The 24,803-nt window shown below is 43.5% G+C and overlaps 1 protein-coding gene across 4 annotated transcripts in view; it reads left to right on the top strand.

The window, feature by feature from the left end:
* Positions 1-12,354: 12,354 nt before the first annotated feature.
* MYLK (myosin light chain kinase) overlaps positions 12,355-24,803 on the top strand; it is a 199,216-nt gene continuing 186,767 nt past the window's right edge. The window contains exon 1 of one of the 4 annotated variants that reach the window (XM_081935683.1): positions 12,355-12,657. Coding sequence is in view for 1 of the 4 variants with exons in the window: in XM_081935681.1 (XP_081791807.1) it covers positions 15,046-15,061 (16 nt within the window). In the remaining 3 variants the exon portion in view is untranslated. Of the gene's footprint in view, positions 12,658-13,316; positions 13,543-15,042; positions 15,062-24,803 lie in introns of those variants that run through there. The other 3 variants (XM_081935685.1, XM_081935684.1, XM_081935681.1) reach the window with 3 other exon arrangements.

Raw genomic sequence — 24,803 nt, 5'->3', positions numbered from 1 at the left:
CCCCACACCACGAAATCAGACCGAGTTGCAGGCCTTCCTCGGACTACTTAACTTCTACAGCGTTTTTCTGAGACAGAAGGCGACCGTTGCTGAGCCATTACATCGACTACTCCAGAGGAACGCAACATGGAGATGGGGACGATCCGAAGCAGCAGCTTTTGCCGCAGTAAAGCGCCTGCTCACCACTGACTCACTGTTAGTCCAATACAGCCAGATGCTACCGCTGGTATTGACCTGCGACGCATCACCTTTTGGAGTCGGCGCAGTCCTTAGCCACAGGATGCCAAACGGGAACGAAGCACCCATCGCCTTCTACTCCAGGACTCTTTCATCGGCCGAGAGGAATTACAGCCAGATGGACAGGGAAGCGTTAGCTGCTGTAGCTGGAGTAAAACGTTTCCACGAATACCTCTACGGCCTCGATTTTGAACTGATTACAGATCACAAACCGCTGTTGGGACTTTTGGCGGGAAACCACCCCACACCAGTCTCCCTCTCTCCACGCATGACCAGGTGGACTGTTTTCCTGGCTGCGTACTCTTACAAGTTAACTCATCGACCGGGCGCCACTCTAGGACACGCAGACGCACTCAGCCGTTGCCCACTACTGGACCTTTTGCCAGACCCCACTCCCGAAGTACCGGTGCTGCTCATTGACTGTTTGGACTCAGGACTGGTTTCTTCCTGCGACGTTGCAAGGTTCTCCTCTAAAGACAATATAATAAAGCAAGTTCAAACTTGGGTTTGGAGGGGGTGGCCGAAGGGAAACGTGGGCCCGGAATTCAAAGTGTTTTGGTCAAAACGGGATGAACTCTCAGTGTTACAAGGTTGTTTATTGTGGGGGGATCGAGTTGTTATTCCTTATGCATTACGTAGAAATGTGTTAGATGCATTACATGTTGGTCATCCGGGGATTGTTAGGATGAAGGCGTTAGCAAGAAGTTACGTCTGGTGGCCAAACATGGACAAAGAGATAGAGGAATGGGTGGCCACTTGCGATCCATGCCAAGAATCAAGACCAGCACCCCCGGAAGCGCCCGCCACAGAATGGGAAAAGCTGAAAGCACCCTGGTCGAGAATACACATCGACTTTGCAGGGCCAGTTCAAGGTCAGACCTTCCTTATAGTTGTGGATGCATACTCCAAATGGCTAGAAGTAGTCCTAATGACTTCAACCACGGCAGAGGCAGTCATTAAGTTTCTACGGCGACTTTTCGCCACTCATGGCCTGCCCGACCTCCTGGTCTCCGATAACGGGCCCCAGTTCACGGCCATGCAATTCGAAACGTACTTAGCAGGTCAGGGAATTCGGCATGCCCTCGTCGCGCCATTCCATCCGGCATCAAACGGACAGGCGGAGAGAATGGTGCGATCCGCAAAAGAGGCCCTCGCTAGGATGGGTCCAGGTGATTGGCAAACACGCATTGACCATTACCTATTAATTCAACACATTACCCCCAGCGCAACGACGGGTAGGAGCCCCGCTGAGCTGCTCATGGGCCGCCGTCTACGGTCTCACCTGGACCGTCTTCACCCCAATTACTCTGCCACAGCACCCCCAGACTCCACAAGCAAAATTCAGAGTTTTAGCATAGGGGATTCGGTATACGCCCACAACTATGCAGGGGGGACATTGTGGATGCCGGCAACGGTCATTGGCATCACGGGTCCACGATCGTATCTGCTAGAACTGGAAGATGGGCGGAACTGGAAAAGGCACATCGACCAACTACGAGGTCGCCTGGCCCACTCAGACCTACGAACCGAGAACGAGAGCTACCTGCCAATACAGAGTCAGCCACTCGAGAGCCCTAACACAGAGAACTACGACACCTGCGAGCCCAGGACAGAACAAGAGGTCGAACGCAAAACGGAACAACGCCAAAGCAACGAAAGCCAGCAGATCCCCGAACGCCAAAGCAACGAAAGCCTACAGACTCCCGAACGCGAAACAGAGAAAGCAACCGATCCTGCAACTACTTCCGATCAACCCGAACTGCGACGTTCCACCCGCGTAAGGCAAACACCAATGTACCTTAGAGACTATGTAACAAACTGCAATGTGCCGTCTAAGAGGGGAGGGGTGTTAGATATTAACATATATCGTGGCAAGTCTCCTCTCTGGTCCTCCGCTACGGCGGGAAACAGGTATCGCTCTGATTGGTCGAGAGGCATACCCGATTCCTATAAAAGGGGAACCCTCTGGCCACAGAGCAAGCTGGATCATTACTACTACTAATAAAGAGCTGTTAAGTCACTTCGTGTCCGCAGTCTGTTCTCTCGTTGCCCAGATCCAACAAGAGGCCTTTCTCTTTTCATTTTTCCTCAATCTCTAAAAGCTGAACAAAGCCATTTTAAACCATGGTTTCTTCCAGAAGCCACAATGGCATCACTACAAGCTGTAATTTATATTAACTATCACAAACACGTTTTAAATTAACAAAACCATCTGCTTTTCAAACAGATTTGCAGCACTCTAGATCTTTCCTTGCTTCACTGATATGGTTGGTTTTTTAAAAAAGAAAAGCCTAAAAAAATCTAGAAACTCTCCAAACCCACAAACAATAACCCACAAAATTTATGCTGGTGGAGCTGGGTATTAAGATTGTCACTCTTTTCTTTTTGTACAACTGGTTGCAGAGCTACTGGTTTTTTGTATAACCCAAATGAAATATAAACAAACTAGTCCAAAAGCAGGATTCAACTCAAGCTAGAAAGTGAATGGGTTATAGGGCTGATATTTTCAGAATTGAAACTATGAAGTAAGGTGAGGTTTGTTTGTTGGTCCAAATTCAGTATGTGAAGCCTCCCAAAGGGCTTACCTCCTTTATTTAATATCTCCCCGCAAACCTGTCACATCCAAAAAAGATGTTTCTTGTTAAATTTGTTTTGAGATCAGTAAATATGGATTGGAACAGAGGCTTTTTAGACCACATCTTCAAATTTTGCAATTTTAAGATGAGTGGACTTCAACTTCCAAAATTTCTCATCCAGCCTGAGCACAACATATTCCAAAGTTCCCAAATTTGAAAAAAACACTGTTTTAAACAGATTGGTCACAATTCTACTGAATTTGGTGATGGTTATTTGTGTAAAGCTTTAAAAATGACTGAGGCAGCTGCCCCATCTGATATTCCATTGACCAATTCTGAATTATATTGCAAGCAAACGTTCCCCCAACTATCTGAAACCTACACATGTCTCAGCTCCCTTTGCTTCCTGGCAGCAGTGGATGCAAAGATTATTAAAGCCACAAGTCCCATATTTTCTGTTGCTTTGCCTTAAGTAATAAACTGAGTAGTAGTGGCTGATGAAAGATAATGTTTTGCTGGTCCTATATGAAATGGTGTAATCCTGAGAAGAATAATCCTGGCTCAATTTAAACATTTTTAAAGGTTGAATTCCAATTGAACTCAGGCTGTAGAAATGATTGGTGGGGTTTTTTTCTCTTAAAAGCAGATCCAAAAGATTCTCTATTTAGTAGTTTTACATCCACAATAAACTATAGATCAACCTGTATAGATCAAACTTTTTTTTTAAAGTAGCATAAGCACCTGCATGGAAAAATTCCTGGCTCTCTTGTACCAACTGTAGCATAATCTGTTTTCCCCTGCTTTCAAGTTATGGACTAGCTCCCAGCATTTTATCACTGTGTCCCAATCCGTGGCTCTAACTTTATAGGTATGTGAACCAAAGCAATAATAGCTATATTCAAAACCTGGCAGCCATGCTCTTGGAAGGAGCAAATGTACAAAGCTACTATTATTATCATTGTCACGACAGGAGCTCAACCCATATGCAAAAGTGTTGAAAAGCAAATTTTTGTGGCTGACAAGTTATAGATAGTCCTGGCAAGGGACAGGTCTTTCAGCCCCCAACATTCTTTGGGCCTGAGGTTCTAAAGAGTATTTTTTTGTGTGTGCCAAAATTGGAATTTTTGCATTCTCCCTCTCTCTCAATAGATTTTCCAAACGAGGCTGTTATTGCATAATGCCCCTCTTATTCAAAGAATGTTACAAGGAGGTCAGCCTATTTTGTCCTCCATTTGTTCCCTTCCTGTCTCTTTTCAGAGAAAATCAATTAAAGAGACAAAGAATAGCTGCACTATGATCCCTGACTATAATGCTAGGAGTTCCCCACCTGGAGAACAAAAAAACCCCACAAGCTCTGGCTAAGCAAAAAAGAGAGTTAAGGTCCTGCAACACTTGAAATTAAACATTGATTTGAAAAGGAGCACTTAATTTTGCCCTTTTCCGTGGGAGAAAAGTAATCACATGATAGAGAGGTAAGTAGAACAGTGGAGGCATTCTAATAAACTGCTCGGCTGAAAGGTTCTGTTAATGCAGCACATTCTATCACATTCATCTTTTCATTCATATTTCCAGTTGGCCATTTCTAAAATGACCTGAAAGGAGTCATTTTGTGGGTTTGAAAGCTAGATGCTGAAGACGAGATTCTGGTATTCCTGTTCCTGTTAGAAGACTGAAAGAGCAGGTTAGGGATAGATCATCACAGAGAAAATTGATCTACATGCTCACTAAGACTTCACAAGAACTTGATGGCACTTGATCAGTGGTGAAATTCAAATTTTTTTACTACTGGTTTTGTGGGCATGGCTTGGTGGGCATGGTGTGGCTTGGTGGGTGTGGCTTGATGGGCATGGCAGGAGAAGGATACTGCAAAATCTCTATTCCCACCCCATTCTGGGGCCAGCCAGAGGTGGCATTTGCTGGTTCTCTGAACTACTCAAAATTTCCGCTACTGGTTCTCCAGAACCTGTCAGAACCTGCTGAATTTCACCCCTGCAGATAATTCATGAATCACCTGATATTTGTTCTAGGTCTAAATGACAAGTACACCACAAGCCTTTGTTGAAGGCTTGCAAAAAGGAATGTATGCGTTCCTTAACTTCCCAACAAGTGTGTGTTACAAAAAAGTAGGCAATATACTGTACAGCAATTTCTCCTACTTTTTTATCTGCTGAATAATATAAGCTGGAGAAGAATAAGAATCCTCGAAGGAGCCTTTGGAATGGGAAAAAGAAAAACTGAAGAGAGAAGCAATCCTCTCACAATTTCTGAGTGAATTAAAGATCAGGATAGTTAGAAGTAAAAGGAAAAAATATAAAGTTGGTTTGTAAAGCTCAGGTAACCATTTGCAAACTTTTTGCTGAAAGTAGTACTGAAAAATTTATGCTCATTTTTACAATATTTATGATTTCTATTTTTTTTTTGTTGCCTTTATTTTTCTCTGGCTTCTCCTTTAGTTGTACGTAAAGGAAATTTGTACCTAAATTGTACCTAAAGGAGATTAAATGCAGAACAAGGAAGGGAAGGAAGGAAGGGAAAGAAAGCTAGAATAAACAGGCTTCACTAAAGCCATGTTTTGCAAACATTTGGAGTTAATGTTTGGTTGCTCAATGTAATAAGAGCAGTTTATGACGGAAGTAAGTAAATGGTGTGGGAATGAATGGTAAACTTAGTCAACCACCAAGCAAGGAATAGGATAAGTATGACTGAATACAAAAGTTACTGATCAGAATAAAAGAAGTACAAAACTGAATGAGGATCAAATCACAAGGCATCCATAGAGAAAGAGTGAGTGATTTGAGAGAAAGGAAAAACCAAGAACATTTGAGTGAATGCAGTTGATTAAATCTTCAGAAAGAGAGAAGTGAGAAGTTTAAAGAACAAAAGACCATGTATAGGCTCAGTGGACAGATGCTAAAGAAGTAAGAATGATTGGCAAGAATGTATGGAGAAGTATAGCAAATGGTTTTGGCATACACTTTAACATATTAAGGTATGTATTTCCATTTCTTTTCTAATTTCTTGCCTTTAATTTCTTCAGCTTATTGTTTATTAGTTTCATAATTTCTATACCAATTCCAAAATGGAACAGCACTGTAATGAGGGTGCATGCATGGACTATCATGTATGCTTGGTTTTTTTAAAAAAAGTGATAAAATCCTATTGACCACAGAGTTCTGCATTCTGTTTTTCAAAGGAAGAGAAGCAATTGGATGCACCCGGTCAGAATGAGACGCGGGCTTTGGCTGTGGAACAAAACACTTGAAGTCACAGGGAGGCCTCTTCGTAACGTTTAAGAGGCTGAAAAGGGAATTCTATAGAGTGGGTATCTCAGCTTGAGTGAAAGATATTTTTCTTTCCCAAAAAGCCCACACATTTTCATACAAGCACTGCCAAAATGGGGCAGGCTGGTTTTGTCCTTTTTCCGAATCAGTTGCAGATTGCTTTTAAGCCTGACACAGGCAGAAAATTATACAAGGTCATGCCTCATACTTATCTGTAATAGAATTTGCTACTTTTTCAAGGTACGTGGACTGATTTCTTTCTGACACACTAGGCTTTTCAGACATAATACAAAGCCATGATTCAGCATTACATTAAGGCACCATTAAGGACTCTTGTCTTCCACTAGGATTCCCTCCTTTTCCTGGGAATCTGCATTTTTGCTTTTGATTATATTTTCTGCTTTATATGGACCCATTAATGAACACAGTATCATTAAGGCATTTACTGAGTGATCTAGTACATTACTGTTTAACGCTTTAATTTCAGGAAATATCAGTGAAATTGAAAACCTTTTAGGTATTGTTATCATTTGTGTCTATCATTGAGTAGAAATCACTTTTTTAAAAAAAGTCTGTTAATTGCCTGTGCACCTCCAAAACCATGCAGAAGAGCAGCCCACAATAGATCCCAGTTTATTTTTTCTCCCCAGTTGATCTAATGAATCAAAAAATGTAGTTTTCTCAACAGTGAAACTTTTCTGTAGAAGAATGTGAAACTCCTGTGAAAAGTATGGTGTGGTTCATAATACAATCCTGTTATAAAGTACAATTCCGTGAATAAATTTTAATTTTACCAAAGAAATAAAGGGAGACTAGTATAACTATTTCAAACTGTTTAGCTCTCATCAGCTAGCCATACCCTTCTGAATTCAAACCCGGGCCGCTAGCATTTTAGGCAGATGTATTAACATCTAGCAGCCTGGGTTTGAATCCCAGAAGGGTAGGGCTAGCTGATGAGAGCTAAACAGCTTGAAATAGCGCTACTAGTCTTCCTTTATTTCTTTGTCAGTAAATTTAAATTTAACACAAAATAGTTTGTTGCAGAAGCGACTGCCTGCGAAGGCTCCTGGATTGGGGCTGAAAGGCGAAAACAGAAGCAGTATGCTCCCTCCCATATTTGCGTAGATTAGGTTGTCCTGATAGACCAGTCTCACTGGAAAAACACTCATTCCTGTAAATAGCATCACCTGAGAGAGGAAGGAAGATAGGAAGGAAGGGGGAGAGAGAGGAAGGACAAGAACCTGCATTTTTCTTTCTCTAAGATCAAAGGAGAAGATAAATAAAGATTTTTCAACTTTAAAATGAATCCTTTGGGAATAAAAATGCAGGTGGTGTTTCCTTGATTTGGCAGTGTTTTTTGGTGCATCAGAATTGTTCATGTTATTTCTCATATTACTTTAATATTTGTCACAAAGATGTACTGTCACTTACACTTGGCTAGAACTGAGGCTAAGTAATGAAGAAAAAATGCATAAACTGGAAGATACTTGTAATCAAGAAGAGTTAAAATATCCCTACAATGGAATGATATCATTTTGGTAAACATAAAGAAACAGCAGTCTGCCAATCCTCAATAAATGTATTTTGGAAAAGAAATAGAATATGGAAGGAGATACAGTTCCAAGAGACCTGATTGCTGTATACAGCACAAGTAAATATGACACAGTATTCGAATAAAATATCAATATATGACTTACTGGGCTTTGCATGCAGTAACAAATCAGGAAAATTAAAAATTATGGTACCCAGAGGAGGGATGAGTGCTAGTTGGAGCCCAAATGTCATTAAAGACATCATCTGGTACCCTTAGGATAATTTGGAGTTATTTCTACAGTTTAGGTTGATATGCATCAAATATGTGACATTGGCATACAGGTAGTCCTCAATTTACAACCATAATTGAGCTTGAAATTACTGTTGCAATATATAAACAGATCACCACCAGTGGTGGGTCCTACTGGTTCAGACTGGTTTGGCCAAGTAGGTAGTAACTTGGCCGTCCATGCATCTGAACCAGTTCAATTGGCAGCGCCTATGGCACTATCTTGTTTTTACTACTGTGCATGTATGCATGACGCACATCAAGTGCACGCGCGCCCAAAGCGCATCTCTGAGCGAACCAGCAGTAAAAGAATCCGGAACCCACCCCTGATTACCATGTGACTACATCCAATTTGATGACCTGTTTTCTGGTGGTGGTGAAGAATACCCCACAGTCAGTCAGATGACTGTGCAAAAAAAAAAAAAAAGGCAGACAAAATAATATATTACAATTGGTGGCTTATCATTGGGCAGTTAGAATCTAATTTTGCATAGACCAAAACAGAACCTGGCCACATTCAGAGAAACTACTTCTTAATGATCCGATAACAATAGTTGTATATAGAAGAAATCAGCTTTTCCCGTATATGTTATTAGGAAAGGTGTTCTATATTTGAGTCCTTATAGAAGATGCGGTATAATAGGATGTGGGTTTTTTTTGTATTGGCCCTCCACAACTGCTTCTGGGAAGCATGTTGCAATGCACTAAGGTTAATGCCCTTTGGATTTTTGGACCACCTATTTGATATAAATATATCACTGCTTTAAAAGGGGGAAAGACAGTATTCTTGTCAAGAATATGAAATGAGTTTACTATTGCTTTCATGGTATTTTTAAAAAATTTCCTAGGAAAAATTTCTTATTGCCTCTCATCCCAGGTAAAAGATAAGTATGATGGATATTTTCTAAAAAGGACGAGATCAAACTTTCGTAAGGTTCCTTGATATTGCATCACTGAATTTCAGCATCAGATTACAATGAAACAACAGGAAGATTCACCTCCATATTTTTACAAGGAAAACAAAAAAAAAGAGCATGTAGTATTTTGTTTAGATTTAAAACCCACGCTAAGAAAGCCTTCCAGTCTAACAACATATTAGACTTAAAATATGACTAATAGATGACTTAATGTGTTTTGGTAACATAACCAGGTAATGTTCTATTTGCACATCCTCTTGAAGGGCAATAGAAAGACTGATGTTACATATAATACTCCACATTATTTTTGCAGTTGCCAATAGAGAGAAAGCAGACAGGAGACACAACACATGTATTCTAAAACTCACATGTATTTTTTTTGTAACAAATGTATTTGTCTTTTCTTTCCTGAGGGCTCAGTCACTTCTAAGGTTTGTAATCTTCACATCAGCCTTTTGAAACAGGTCTAAGAGAGATTCAAGATTCTCCCTGTGAGTCTCAGATTGTATAGAGATATCAAGGCCTTTTTGTGCAGACGTCTGTAACAAACAAGAAATTTCATTTTCTCAATTCATAGAGGACACAAATCAATCAACCAATCATATTTTAGCCTACCATGCTGTGGAAGTCAAGCCCCTGTGGTTAGTTTTTGGTTCAGAATGTGTTACATAAGCCAAATTATGTGAACATAAACACTACTTTATTAGAGGATAGATTAACCCTTCCTGATTTGACTGTTTGCATGAGTTTACATTAAAGATGTCTGATATGTAAACTCTACTAAAAGAAGTTACACTACTAGTCAGAAGATCAGTACGTGCTACAATTTCTCTGTGTTTAAGGTTTTCAGTATCTTGCCCTTAGCTGTATTGTCTGCTGGTGTCATTCCCTTGCAATTTGAGGGGAAATGGAGGAAAGACAATATAGAGCTAGCCTGCACTTCCAACTGTTTTGTGGGAAGATGTTTTTGATGGAATGTAAGAAACATAGGGCGACACCTTCCTTTTCCTGTCCAGCTTTTTCCTGTCCAATTTTATTCTGAAATACAGAAATAGGTCCACAACCTTCACTCCAGAAATGAAATAAATAGCTTTCTTTATAATCATAACCTTTGCTGGTGGCTTTTGGCAAAGCTGGGATGGGGGATGGTGTGTCCATTCTTGTGCTACTTCATCTCTCATTGGCTTCTGACATTATCAACCTTCTGGACCAACTACAGCAGGGGTGTCCAAACTTGGAAACTTTAAGACTTGTGGACTTCAACTCCCAGAATTCTGGGAGTTGAAGTCCACAAGTCTTTAAGTTCCCAAGTTTGGACACCCCTGAACTACAGGGTTTGGGAATGGGAGGCACTGTATCATGGTGGTTCTTCTCCTTTCTCTATGGTCAGATCCAATTAATGTTGATGGGAATGTGGGAGAAAGTTCTGTCCATTGCTTCATAGCTTAAAGCTTTTGCCCCTCCTGTTTAACATCTACATGGAATCTACATGTGTGAGGCCATCTGTGGGTTTAAGGTCCAGTATTATCACCATGCCAATGATACCAATTGTTCCTCTTGACTGGATCGTTCAGGAAGTGCTGTTGATGTCCTGACCCAGGGTCTAGAGGCTGTTTGGGTCGGGATAAGGGAGAATAGGTCAAGTGGGTTGTGTCTTTTTGGATCCTCCTGGTTGTAGCATTTTCTTCTTCTTTGGATTTAGATGGCTTCCTCATCTGAGACTAGTACACAACTTGAGGGAGAGGGTTCTCTCCTGGTCTCATAACTACTGCTTGAAAAAAAGGTGGCAGCTGTTGCCAGGAGCACCTTTGCACAGATCTATCTTGTGGGCCAGTTGCACCTGGAGCCTCAACCTAGAAGCCCTTTAGAGAATCACTCATGCTCTAGTCATCTCATATTGGACTACTGCAATGCACTCTGAATGAGCTGCCCTTGAAGACCACCCAGAAGCTATAGCTGGTGTAAAATAGTGAGATGGGCAACAATGAGCACACCTTAATATGCCTATATATTATAACTGCTCTGCGAACTGCACTGGTTACTACCGGTAGTTGGCTTCTGAGTGCAATTCAAGAGGCTGGTTATCACCTATAGAGCTTTTTGTGACCAGCCTAATTGTTTGAGGGAGACCACCTGTCTCAAGTGGACTCACAAGATCAAGTGCTCCTGGGTCAATTAAACAATGTCATCTAGTGGGACCCCCAAAGCATGTCTTCTCTATCAAAGTGCCTGACCTCTGGATGCTGTTTTACCCTTCACCCCTCTCCATGGAGATATGCAAAGTTCCCATCCTACAAAGATCTCAAAAGGCTTTGGAAGTGTGGTTTTGCCTGCAAGTTCGGATTTGGTGGCTTGTTTTAGTTTTATGTGGGAATGATTTTGAGAGACAGGAGGAAGAGCTGCAGCCTAGACAACAGTGTGATAAAAACCGAATCAGAAGGGAAGGCAGAGTTTAAAGAGAGCATTTCAGAAGGGACCTTCTCCAGTTTTCAGGAAAATAAAAATAAGGGACTTGAAAAATTATGTTACTATAACTTTCCAATGAAGACAGTGTTAATACTCAGGGTTGGTGCTTCTTGTCTGCACTACCTCAGAAGGCTGACACTTGCTGAACCCTTATGTTCTTTTGCAACACAATGGATAATTTTGTTCAGATATTTGTCTTCTTAACTCTGTAAGCCACTTTCCAAATCTAAATAAAAAATACCTGTTTGTCCTGATGGGAAGACACAACCCACCCACCCAATCACCCAAGTGAAAAGATACATCAAAACAGGAATGGGGAGATTTGGTCATAAGTCATACCTGGGAAAAAAAAGATAGCTCATTTGGGATGATGCCAGCTCAAGAGTGGGTGTTTGCTCCCCCCCCCCAATCCCATGTTTCAAAGTTTTAACTTGCTATGTGAGCTGAGAACAACCTGGTTAAAAGTCTGTAGAGATTCTCAGTCATCCAGGTCATGGTTGTCCCAAGGGTGCTTTTTCTGGAGGCAATTGGATTTTGTTTTTCCTTTGAAGACATTTCGCTTCTCATCTAAAAGGCTTCTTCAGCTCTGACAGGATAGTGGGGAATGGAAGGATTTCAGTCTCCAAGGAATATATACTCTTCCATTCCCCACTGTCCTGTCAGAGCTGAAGAAGCTTCTTGGATGAAGCTTCCTTCATTCCAAACGTCTTCGAAGGAAAAACAAAGTCCAGTCGCCTCCAGAAAAAGCAACTTTGGGACATAACCTGGTTAGCCCAGGGGAGGGACCCGTGTCCCTATGGACTCTGGAATCTCCAACGTCTGAAGCGACCCCGCCCCCGACAGTTGTATAACTGCCGAGGGTTGCTTATCGCTGCGATAAAGGCTGTTTCTTCCTCCTCTTCCTCCGTCCCCCAGGCCATTACACCGGCCTCCCTCCCCTCTCGGCGCAGCCAGCCCCTCCGTTCCCGCCTCGAGGCGGCTGACTCTTCCCCTCTGGCTGGCGGCAGGTCATCAGCGTTTGTTGTCAAAACTGCAAGCGAGTCCGCTCCGGAGGCGGCGGCTGCCTGCCCCCACCCCTCCGGGCCGCCTTTACCACATGCCCTCGCTCAAAACCCGGCTTCCCGCCTGGGCTCAAAACTCCGACAAACATTTCCTAATAAGGTTTCGCAGGTATTGGCCAGCCCGCGTTTTCGAAAGGGCAAACCCGGGGGGAGAATTAACAAGGGACCCCGGGGTTGGGTTTTGTGTGCGTGTGTGTGAAAGCGCCGCTGAGAAAACTTCGCGAGCAAAGAGAGCTTGAAATCCGGCGGGAGTTTCTAACTCGCTTATTACACCTAGCAGCCGCCGGAGAGATCGCGGTGAGTCTCTCCTCCCTCTCTCGCTCCCTGCCTCCTTTCTCCCAGCTTAAGGCGCTGGGCTTTCTATTATCGATTTAGCTCCTGTGGCTAATTTGTCCTCAATCCCTCGGGGAAGAAACAGCGGGAGATGGAAAAAGATTAAACACGCAGGAGCAGCGCCGGGTTCGTCAAAGCCACGCGGCTCTTTCCACGTTGCCGACCGCGTTTGTGTATTCAGTACGCGCCTCTTCCTCACGGGGTCTGCTTAATCCTCTAGGGGCATCCGGTGCAAGACCTACTTAAGAGTAAGTCCCATGAAGCCGCGTGGGAATGAAGGGAAAAAACAACAATAAAACGCAGGGTTGCGGTCTTGCGAAGGTGCCTGGCGTCGCCCTTTTTTTTTGGAATGGGACTTTCTCTGAATGTGCCCGAGAATCGCTTTTTGCGGACGGCGTTTTAACTTCCAAGCAGCTCGAATCCTACAACAGCTATTCCTCCCCACCCACCCCCAAAATAGTATATTTTTGCAACAATCCTAACTGACAACAAGGGGGAAGCTCTAGGATGCCGCTTGCGAAACGCAGGCAAGAACGATGGTGGGTGCCGAAGTGGCTCGGGCCAAGCTAGGCAGTCAGATTCTCGCATAGCCCCGCCCCTTTCGCGTTGGCTTGGCTTGGTTACCGTCTTGGTGATGCAACAGATCAAGAGTGCGACCTGCGGAGTACCTTGGAAAAGGTGGCTTGCGCTTCGTAAGGCAGCCGGGGGAGGATTGGCGTAAGTGAAGGAAGGGAGGGTTTGAAACCCATCACTGAAGCGCGGGAAATTGTGGTGGGCGAAGAAGCGCTCCCCCCCTCCCCTTTTTCCTGGGAGCCTGTGGCTTTGTTGTCAGAAATCTCTGGATCGAAGGTCAGTGTTTCGCCGCCTCTATTTTTCCCCCCTCGCGAAGCGCAACTTATGTTGCGGTTACAAGGTTTCTCTCCCTTTCTGAAAGGACCGCCGAGTTCCTGCCTCAAATGTGAGAATCCTCTCGACGGGCTTCTCCGATTGCTACTTGTTGTTTGAACCGCAGTGCCTGGGGATGGTGTAACAATAACAACAACAATAACAGTTGGAAGGGGCCTTGGAGGTCTTCTAGTCCAACCCCCTGCCTAGGCAGGAAACCCTACACCAAATGGTTATCCAAACCTCTTCTTAAAGACTTCCAGTGTTGGAACATTCACAACTTCTGGAGGCAAGTTGTTCCATTGATTAATTGTTCTAACTGTCAGGAAGTTTCTCCTTAGTTCTAGTTGCTTCTCTCATTGATTAGTTTCCACCCATTGCTTCCTGCCCTGCTCTCAGGTGTTTTGGAGAATAGTTTGACTCCTTCTTTGTGGCAATCCCTGAGATATTGGAACACTGCTCTCATGTTACCCCTAGTGCCTCTTTTCATTAAATTAGACATACTTAATTGCAGCAACCGTTCTTTATGTGTCTTAGCCTCCAATCCCATAATCATCTTTGTTGCTCTTCTCTGCATCCTTTCTAGAGTCTCCGCATCTTTTTTATATTGTGGTGACCAAAACTGAATGCAGTATTCCAAGTGTGGCCTTACCAATGCCTTATAAAGTGGCATTAACCCTTCACGTGATCTTGATTCTATCCCTCTGTTTATGCAGCCTAGAACTGTGTTGGCTTTTTTGGCAGCTGCTGTACACTGCTGGCTCATATTTAAATGGTTGTCCACTAGGACTCCAAGATGCTGCTGATGCTAAACAGCAGAGCGTGGAGCCTTGGTAGCCAGATTTCCCCACCTAGCAGATGCCAGAAGCATATGTTTTTGATAAGAAATGTCATTCTACCCCCACTCCCTACCCTCCCAGTCATGTTTAATGAACACAGCTCCATGTGCACAATTCTTCTTCGCGCTCTTGGTGTCCCCCCCCTTCCCACAAGCGCAGAGACTTTATTCTCACAAATGCAAAACACGTTTGGGAATAATTGTGTTTGTTGTGCCAATTTCTCACCCTTCCCCTTTATGCATTTTATCCAAGCTTCAGATTTTCTCTGACAGTTAATTGAGCCATAGTTTACTTAATTACTATTTAACTGCTGGGTTTGCATGACAGCACAAACTAACCACATCTGCTGGTTTTACACACACACACAGAGGAATCAATATATGTGTGTGGCTTATCAATGAGTCAGCAACACCTAAGTCAAAGTGTCTGGGTCAAATAGACATCCGTTCATGGAGCCTTTTAATATGAAACTGCAAGGCTTAGAAGGATGCACTACTTATTATTGTTACAAAGATATTTTTCATGCAAAAAGAGGCAGGGAAACTTCACAACACAGTCTTCACAACCCAGTGCTCCCAGATGCATTGAACTAGATTGAATCACTATAATTCGTGTCAGCCTTCCTCAAATGGAACAAGTTCCAGGTATATGAACTTCAGCTCCAGAATTCCTGGAGTTGTGTGGCAATTACTAAGAATTCTGAAAACTGAAATATAAAGATTTGAAAAAGATTTGACCTATGGTTGTGCTGTCTGGGAGATTAAAGGAGTGTGGAAGCCTGGTGAATGTGAGGAGAACAAGTTTAGGAAGATTAACTTTAAACAAATATACTGCCAGATGTTTAAGTACCGTACAAAAGCAACCCAAGATATTTTTTTAACTTTGCATAAAAGAAAATATCCCTGCCTTTCCATTTAGCTTGACTCTTGACTTGCAACAGATGGATTGGCTGTTGCATCTTGTTTTAGTAGAGCAAAAGATAGGACCTTTATTATACAGGTAGTCCTCCTTTCTTGCCACAGTTTTAAGTGAATCACTGCAGTTAAGTTAGCAACCTGGTTGTTAAATAAATCTGGCTTTCCAGTTGACTTTGCTTGTCAGAAGGTTGCAAAATGGGATGCTGCAATGGTCGTATGTGTGCAAAAGATAAGTCACTTTTTTCAGGGCCATTGTAACTTCAAATGGTCACTAAATGAACTGTTGTAACTGTAGTGATGTTCTAATTGTGGCACTTTACAACCATTGTTGCCCTGACATCTTTTTAAAAATTAGCTACGATATTAAATCAATCACATCTTTATTATGGCTACAAACCAATATAAGGATGGAAGACAAACAATTTTAAAAGTTAAGAAATGTAAAATACACAAAAGTAAAAGCATAGCTACGATATTGCCACTTTCTGCATTATGTGATTTTGAGTACTGTAGTTCAGGGGTGTCAAACCTGCGCCAACACATTGTCATGTGATGAATCGTGACTTTTCCCCCCCTTCGCTAACCCTGGGTAGGCGTGGCTAGTGTGTGATGCATCTGGCCTGTGGGCCACAAGTTTGACACCCCTGCTGTAGTTATACTGTAGCTATTTCTATTTTTTCCTGTATTTTAAAGGTCTCTTATTCAACTGTGTACAATCTCCTATTTTTAATTATTGTTAGCTTTGGGGGCCATTATATTTATGAGCAAATACATATAGTATTATTCTGAACAGAGAGAAATGGTTATGGAGCAGCTGCTCCCTCTAATATTGTTGTCACACCAGTGATAACGCTGGCTTTCGTCCCACCTTGACAAATCAGCCACTGTTTTGCAACCTGTGTGATTCAGGCATGTGATAAAATTTAAATGGCCTGGGGATGATCAAACAGTGGTTAGTTGCTCAAGAGCTCATGCAACTTGCTTTGCTTGCTTGTAGCTTTCTAAAAGATTTAATTCTTCTGCAGCAATGCTGTAGGATGCAGCGGAGGCAAAGGTTCCGATAAGATTCAGGAACTGTATTTACTTGGCCTTGATAGCTGATATTGAAGTTAAGCAGGATCAGAGCTGGCTAGTGCTTCAGGAGAGACCACAAGAAAATTCCACTGGCTGGATAGAGTGAAAATAAAAACAACACCACACAGAGATAATGGCATATGCTTTCTGTGTTGCCATCAAGAAAATTATCTGGATGTAATTGTGAAATTACCAAGAATTCATACCTTGATTTGAAGGATAACTTTAATGTTTGACTACACTTTTCTTCATAATAAGGGATTCTGAAATCAGCATCTTCTTTGGTCATGGCTAAGATATAGAACAGTCTAGATTCAGAAGTGTCTAGAATCTTCAAGGGCATTATTTAATTAAACTGGGTGATATTCTAAACATACCGGCTGTTGTTGTTTTTAATCATGATTTAATCCAGTGTGATGAACATCTCTGGGAATTAGAACTCCAAAAATCTAATCTAGTGCTTAAGGTGTTGATTTAGGAATCAGGAGACTCTGAGTTCCACTCCCGCTTTAGGCATGAAAAGCCTGATGGTGTTGGGGGGAAAATAAGAGAAGGAAGGACTATTAGGCATGTTTGCCACTTTTGACTCTCTTATAAACAATAAAGGCAGGATAAAAATAAAGAAAATGAGAATAAACTTGCTAGTAGATGAAAAATGGTCATCTGACCAGCAACTGTAGTAAAATCTAAACTTATTTGGGAGAGGTGCCCATTAAATACAATACAATACAATAGTAGAGTTGGAAGGGACCTTGGAGGTCTTCTAGTCCAACCCCCTGCCTAGGCAGGAAACCCTATACCGTTTCAGACAAATAGCTATCCAACATCTTCTTAAAGACTTCCAGTGTTGGGGCATTCACAACTTCTGGAGGCAAGCTGTTCCACTGATTAATTGTTCTAACTGTCAGGAAGTTTCTCCTCAGTTCTAAGTTGCTTCTCTCCTTGATTAGTTTCCACCCATTGCTTCTTGTTCTACCCTCAGGTGCCTTGGAGAATAGTTTGACTCCCTCTTCTTTGTGACAACCCCTGAGATATTGGAACACTGCTATCATGTCTCCCCTAGTCCTTCTTTCTCTTAAGCTAGACATACCCAGTTTCTGCAACCGTTCTTCATATTTATAAATGCACATTTATGTAATGAATGTAATTTGTCCCTATTTATTTTAAATATATGTTAATCTATTATTTAATTATCTAAATGATGTACATTGATACAAATTATATCAATTTCTTTAGTAGTCTGGCCTGTTTCAGAAACACCAGCTTTGTTATTTGTAGATGAAGCACAAACTAATTTTTAGCTGTGGCATCCTATGTCTAGGAAATGGGTATCTTTGAAATCAAAGTTTTATTATGTTTGTAGAAGTGTGCAAGTGATTTGGGATGCATAAGCAGGACAGTTCTGAGTGTGCATGGATTTATTCCCAAGTCACACTTAAGTGGGTTAGCGTGAGAGAAGTAATATGTTAGGGAAACATGAAAAAGGAGGTTAAATTAAATCCAAACAGTTCCAGTCATGCAGAAAGTTTAGCTAACTTCACCCAATGAGTCATGTTGTGGGAAAACCTAAACCCAGTTAACAAGCTTGTTTTGTCTAGTCCTCTGAGAAAAGATGCTGTACAAAGGAAAACTGTAATACTGAAAATCTCCATTAACAGAACTAATAAATTAAGAAATAAGAAATAAACCATGGCTCATGCACAGAGCACATACTTCAAGCATTAGTAGGCGGGAATAGTTATTATTATTATGTGGTTAATCTTTGGTGAGATTCACAGCCTTTGGGGCTGGTTGGTAGCTCAACAGCTCGAGTCCTAACCAAGGACCTAGGAACTGTTAAGGTAACGTCAGAGGATATACGCTGTTCCAAGTAGGGTGGTTTTTTTTGTAGAGTCAGAATGTTCACGTCTGATAAATTTAGAATTTCCAAATAGCGAGGTAGCCCTTTAGGTATTACTCCAAGGGCTCCAATTACAATTGGGACAACACTCGATTTCTTTTTCCACAGTCGCTCAACTTCAATTTGCAAGTCCCGGTACTTTATAATTTTTTCTTGCTGCTTACCTTCGATTTGTGCATCACCAGGTATTGCAATGTCAATGAACCAAACTTTTTCCTTTTCAACTAATGTTATGTCAGGTATGTTGTAGGCCAAGTGACTGTCAATCTGAATTCTGAAATCCCACAAGATCTTGACTTTTTCATTCTCTAGAACCTTCTCAACCTGATGTTCCCAGTAGTTTTTGCTGTACTCAAATCCAAACGTCTGGCACAATTTCCAGTGAATGATCTTAGCATATCAGTCATGGCATTGTAGGTAGTCAGTTTGTGAAATTTTGCTGCACCCACTGATCAAATGATTGACTGTCTCATCTTTCTCATTACAGAGGCGACATTTGCTGTTGGTGGTAACATGCTGAATTTTTGTCTTTATTTAATTTGTGGCTAAGGCTTGTTCTTGAGCTGCCAAAATAAAGCCTTCTGTTTCTTTTTTCAGTACTCCTGATCTTAACCAGTTCCAAGTTAGCTTTTGGTCAGCTTTGCCTTCAATACTTTTCAAGTATTGGTCATGCATAGCTTTGCTTTCCAATTTTCGGCTCGCTTCTCAATTACTTCTTTCTTGTACTCAGCTTTCGATTTAGTTGTCTTCAGAAGGCCTCCCTTATTTAATCATTGGTTCTTCACTTTTCTGGATGTAGTTATTCAAGCTGTTATTTGAATTTGTTGTTGTTATTATTATTATAGATTGTTATTAAACATTATTATTAACATTATTTTATTTATTTATTATTTGTATCCCTTCTTTATTATTTTTACACTCAAGTCAGGAAACACATCCAGCATACCTTCCTCCTCACATTTTCCTCACAACAATAACCCTGTGAGGTGAGTTGGATTGAGAGAGAGCACTGCTGGCCCAAGGTCACCCAGCCGGCTTTGATGGCTGAACTCATGGTCTCCTGCTTTCTACTCTGGTGCCTTAACAACTAGACCAAACTGATCTACTACATGCCTACTACAACTGGCCAGATCAATGGGGAAGAAGTTTGTGATGTCATGAAGGCTTGTAGATCTCTTCTAGTGAGATGGTTTGTGGAGGGGTGAAATTGGTTCGCAAATATGAGTGCAGGCAGGACCTAGATTTATCATGTACAAAAGAGGTGGCCATATAAGTTTCTAAATAAATAAATGAATTAATAAATACAATTAAGCTGGAATAGCAGGAGGTATAAAACAGGCTATTTTTTAAAAGAAGAAATCTATCTATATTCTCTTTCCATAAGAACTAGGACCTTGCCTGGGAAAAATATAGCAATAATACTAGACTTAAATACCGCTTCATAGTGCTTTTAAAGCACCCTCTAAGCAGTTTACAGAGTCAGCATATTGCCCCCAACAATCTGGGTCCTCATTTTACCAAAGGTTGGAAAGGATGGAAGGTTGAGTCAACCTTGAGCTGGTGACATCTGAACTGCCGAACTGCTGGCAGTCGGTAGAATTAACCTGCAATGCTGCATTCTAACCACTGTGCCATCACGGCTCTTATAATATAACACAATTAAAAGCCAATTGAAAGGTATCCTTCTAAAAATCACAAGGGCAACTATACTTAAAGTAGAGGAAAACATCAACAAGAAATAGCAACGTGGGTGTTGGGTGAGGCTATTTCACAACACTACAACTGACAAAAGTGTTTTACTCCATCTTTCCCTCAGGCATTGGGATGGGAGAAGAATAGAGGGGAATTAACATTATGCAGTATGGATTTTTGTCTAATTCTAGATTAATCAATGAGATCAGCGTAAGGGATCAAAGGACGTTTTCTTGCAGTTTCCATAGGAAAAAAGAGAGTCTGAACTTAGTCAAGTCTTTTACACTAATGCTCAGACAAACTTGCCTGGATCTGCAATTGTTTTCTTCTTCTAGGTCAGTGTTTCTCAAACTTGGCGACTTTAAGTCCTGTGGACTTCAACTCCCAGAATTCCCCAGCCAGCTATGCTGGCTGGGGGATTCTGGGAGTTGAAGTCCACAGGACTTAAAGTCGCCAAGTTTGAGAAACACTGTTCTAGGTCTAGGATGGGAAGCAAAATATCTTCAAAGAAAAAAACAAGAAAGCCCAATTGCCTCCTGAAAAAGCATCTTTGGGACAAAAAGACCCGGATGACTGAGAATCTTTACAAAGATTTGCTGGGATATTGTTCTTTTTTTTCTTTTTAAAGGGTTGCTTCTATTGTAGGTTAAACATATCACGTTCCTTCTACCATTCTTCATAGAGGATAGCCTCCAGACTTTTTATTATGTTCTGAACTTGGTCCAATTTGTCTCTATATTTTTTTAATTTGTCTCAAAAGGAATAATCTAAATGGGATCTTACTAAAGCAAAAACAAAGTGGAACAATTAATTTCTGTGGCCAGGATTTTATGTGTCTGTTAATGCACCCCAGGTGACATTTGCCTTTAAAGCAGCTGCATCGCATTATTCACTCATATGTAACTTGTGGTCAGTGAGGTCTCTCAGATGCTTTTCACACATGATACAGCCCAATCAAGTCTTCCTGCTTTTTACCTTTCAGATTTCCTTCCGAGATGCAGAATTCTGTTTATCTCCCTATTCATTTCAGCCCATTGCTCAAGACAGTCTTTCTCCATAGTGAGGGGGAGGAGTATCCAGGATGGTTTGACCTTGTCCTCTCGTTGATTGGACTGAGTCAGATAAGCTCTTTGGGTCACACCCTCGTCACCAGGTCCCACCCAGTTATCAACTCAGTCCCTAACTGGACAGTTGGACCATCCTGGAACTCCTAAAAAAAGAAAAAAAGGCAAGAAAGATACAAAAAGGAGATACTCCTGCTGGCAAGTGCTCTCAACTAGCGCTCAGGAACGGTGCGCTGCCCAGGTCACTGAGCGGGTCCAGGGACACTCAATGTGGACCAGTGACCGGGCAAGCCAAAAAGCAAGAACGTGAGCCTTACCAAAGGTGAGCCTTGCCCAGGAGGCTCTACCGGCATTGGAACGCTCCGTAGCTCCCCTCAGGGGTCGAGCGGTGAACCGCAGCTTTTTCAAATGCTGCAGAGCACCCGCACCACTTCCACGTGGCTAGGCAGCGAAGAAGGCACAAGCAGAGCTAGCCAGCAGTGCAGGGGAGGCAGAAGAGAGGAATCCCGGCTGCAAGGGCACGCGGCACCTCCTTGGAGCACCAGCTGCTGGCAAGCACAATTTAAAGGCAGCACCCTTTTTTCTTTGGCACGAAGCGCCATTTTGAAGCCAGAAGGGACCACATGATCAAAGATGGCGGCCCCAGTACCTCTGAGGAGACTGGCAGGATCCGGGCCCTCCCAATGATCTCTAGCAGCCCCTCCGGAGGGGGAGAGGAGCAATCCAGATAAGTGGCCACCACAGAGGCGGCCCAGAAAGGGTGGGTGCCAAGGCTAAAGCCAAGAAAAGGCACATTCCCCCCAGAATGGAATTAGGAGCTGAAGGTGGCCCCAAGGCCTCCAAGCCCACTTCTAAATTTGAAAAGCAGAGGCATAGGACTTTGGAGCGACTCTGCAAGAAGGCGGGCAGCCAAGGCACGAGCTCGAGGCTGGAAGCAGAGGGGAGGGCCCCAGAGATTGCCTCACCCAGCAAGGCCACAGAGGAAGACCCAGCCTTACAAGGAAGAATCCCCATTGACATGTCAAGCCTCTGGGGTTCTGCACAAGGGTGGCAATCACCCCCACACGAAGCATCATTGGGGCAACTCCCACCCACAGGGCCTTCACCACAAGCCACTTCCTCTGCACCGGTGGGCATGGGTGCCAACCAGCTACCCTCCATAGAGGTACCCAACTTCCAGACATGATGATGCAGGCCTTCCAGCAGTGCATAGCAGTGGCCTTCCAACTACCTCAGACACAACCACAGGCGGCACCCTGGCCTATGGTACCAGAAGGGCTGGAGACCCAGGGGGAGGACCCTCCAAGTTCCCTGGGCTCGTCCCAGGAGGACAGTAACTTAGATTCAGAGGAGGGCGAAATCAGAGAGGAAAAACTCTCTGAAGATGAAGGCATGCCACCTCCCAAGCCAACTTTTTCCGGATTATTCCAGCCTTCTTTGTACAAATAACTTTTGTTCAAGGCCAAGACAGCTGCCAAACTAGGCAACAGACCAACAGAAGCATTACCACAACCCCAGGGTTTCTCGGCAGGGACTATCTTCAAGGAGCAGGCCATCGAGGTCGACACGGTGCCCACACCCAAATACTTTCTAGACCTGGTCAAGCATCAATGGGCATCTCCCATGGCGGGACCTTCGCCTACATCCACAGACAAGATGTTCTTTAACGTGGATAAGGACATGGCCCAGGCGCTGTCACAACCCTCCATCGATGCCCCTGTCACGACCCTGCATACATCCACGAACATGCCAAGGGAACCAGAGGATGTGCTGAAGCAGGAAGACAAGAAGGTGGATATCACCTTACAAAGGGGTCACCAAGCGGCTGCTTGGGCAGTGAAAGCAGCCACCACCGCCTCCTTCTTCAACCGGTCTTCTCTACTGTGGCTGCAGGACCTCCAACAGCGAGTGCCCATATCAGATGTCAGGTCTCACCAAGACATCAACAAGCTGGTGGCACATCTCATCAGATGCCACCTTGGCGGCAGCCAGGTTTGCCTCCAGGGCAATTGCCTCATCTGTCACTTCTCGCAGACTACTTTGGCTATGACAGTGGCAAGCGGACGTACGCCACAAGTGGCGCCTGGCATCGGCTCCCTTCATGGGGGAATTCCTCTTCGGAGCAGCTCTTGACCCCTTTCTGGTAGAGAACAAGGACAAGTGGGAGGTGCTCCTTACTGTCCCGAGGAAGGCCAGCTTCAGGGCTTCTCCATACCCCAGATGGTCATTCCCTCGGGGCCAGGACTTCGTGTCCTCCTTCCAGGGTCAGGATTCCTTCAGGGGGTCAGATTTCAGGTACTCGGGCCCCAGGCAGTACAAGGGAGGTTTCTCTTCCAGGCAGAGATACCCAGACAGACAGCAGAGGGGCAGACAGCAAAAGCGACCCTTTCGAGGAGGCGGCAGCGGGCACTTCTTCCGCAAAAACTAGATCTAGACCTAGCTCACCCCTCATTGGGGGTCGCTTGGCGTACTTCGCCGACCATTGGGAATTATCCTCCTCCGATAAGTGGGTTCAAAACACCATTCGGAATGCCCTGTCTCTGGAGTTTCTCTCCAGGCCCCCGAGTTCCTCCCGGATCTGCCCTATCTCGAGCAATCCGACCCGGAGGTTGCTGATGCAAGAGACCATCCAACACCTGTTGGACATCAGGGCTATCCAGCCAGTGCCTCTAGAACAGCAGGGTCAAGGGCATTACTCCATTCTTTTCGTGATCCCTAAGGCCTTGGGCGGTTGGAGAGCGATCCTCGACTTGAAGTGCCTGAACCGATTCATATGATACCAGAGGTTTAAGATGCATTCACTGCATTTCATCTTGGAGGCAGGGAGATATCCTCACCTCCATAGATCTCACGGAGGCCTATCTGCATATACCCATAGCCAGAGAACACTGTCAATAACTCAGGTTCTGCTACCTAGGGCACCACTTCCAGTATAGGGCCTTACCCTTCGGGTTGTCTTCTGCCCGCTGGGTTTTCACTAAGGTGATGTCAGCATTGGCAGCGCACCTAAGACAGATACCTGTGCGAATTCAATGTTATTTAGATGAACTGCTGTTACAGTCATCCTCCTTTAAGGATGCCCTACGGGATCTAGACATCACCAAGTCAGTCCTGAGAGACCACGGGTTTTCGGTGAACCTACCCAAAAGTCACCTTCACCCCTCCACTAGTCTGATCCACCTAGGAGCCCTGATAAATATGGAGGCAGTCGTGGTCTCTCTGTCATCAGAAAGACAGCTCACTTTTAGGCAGCTAGCCGCCAGGTAGCCAGGGAGCGTAGGGTGTCCGTAGCCAAGCTGTCCAAGTTGCTAGGCACCATGGTGTCTGCCATCGGCATCGTCCCTTAGGCGCGTTTCCACACCAGAGACCTTCAATGGTTCCTTTTGCCTTTCTAGCGAAGGCGCATGAGCTGCTCCCTGATCAAAGTCATTTTACCAGCTGAGGTCTCCCGCTCACTGATTTGGTGGACGTGCCCGGCGATAACCTTGGGCGAAGTCTTCAGAATGCCAGACCTGGTGATGGTAACAACAGACGCCAGCCTGTCTGGGTGGGGCGCCCATCTGTGGGCTTCTGGTTAGAATATATTGTATCAACTAAATGTGTTTGGGATTATACCCTATCCAACTGGGTGCAAAAATAAAATAGCCATATAACGTTTTTATTTGGTTTCTCTTAAAATGTTTTCACATATGAAGTGGTGTCTTATGTTTATTTTTCTTGAACATTTTAAATCTACTGG

The sequence above is a fragment of the Natrix helvetica genome (genome assembly GCF_964273705.1).
Source record: "Natrix helvetica genome assembly, chromosome: 1".
NCBI lineage: Eukaryota > Metazoa > Chordata > Lepidosauria > Squamata > Natricidae > Natrix > Natrix helvetica.
This window is presented reverse-complemented; position numbering and strand designations above follow the sequence as displayed.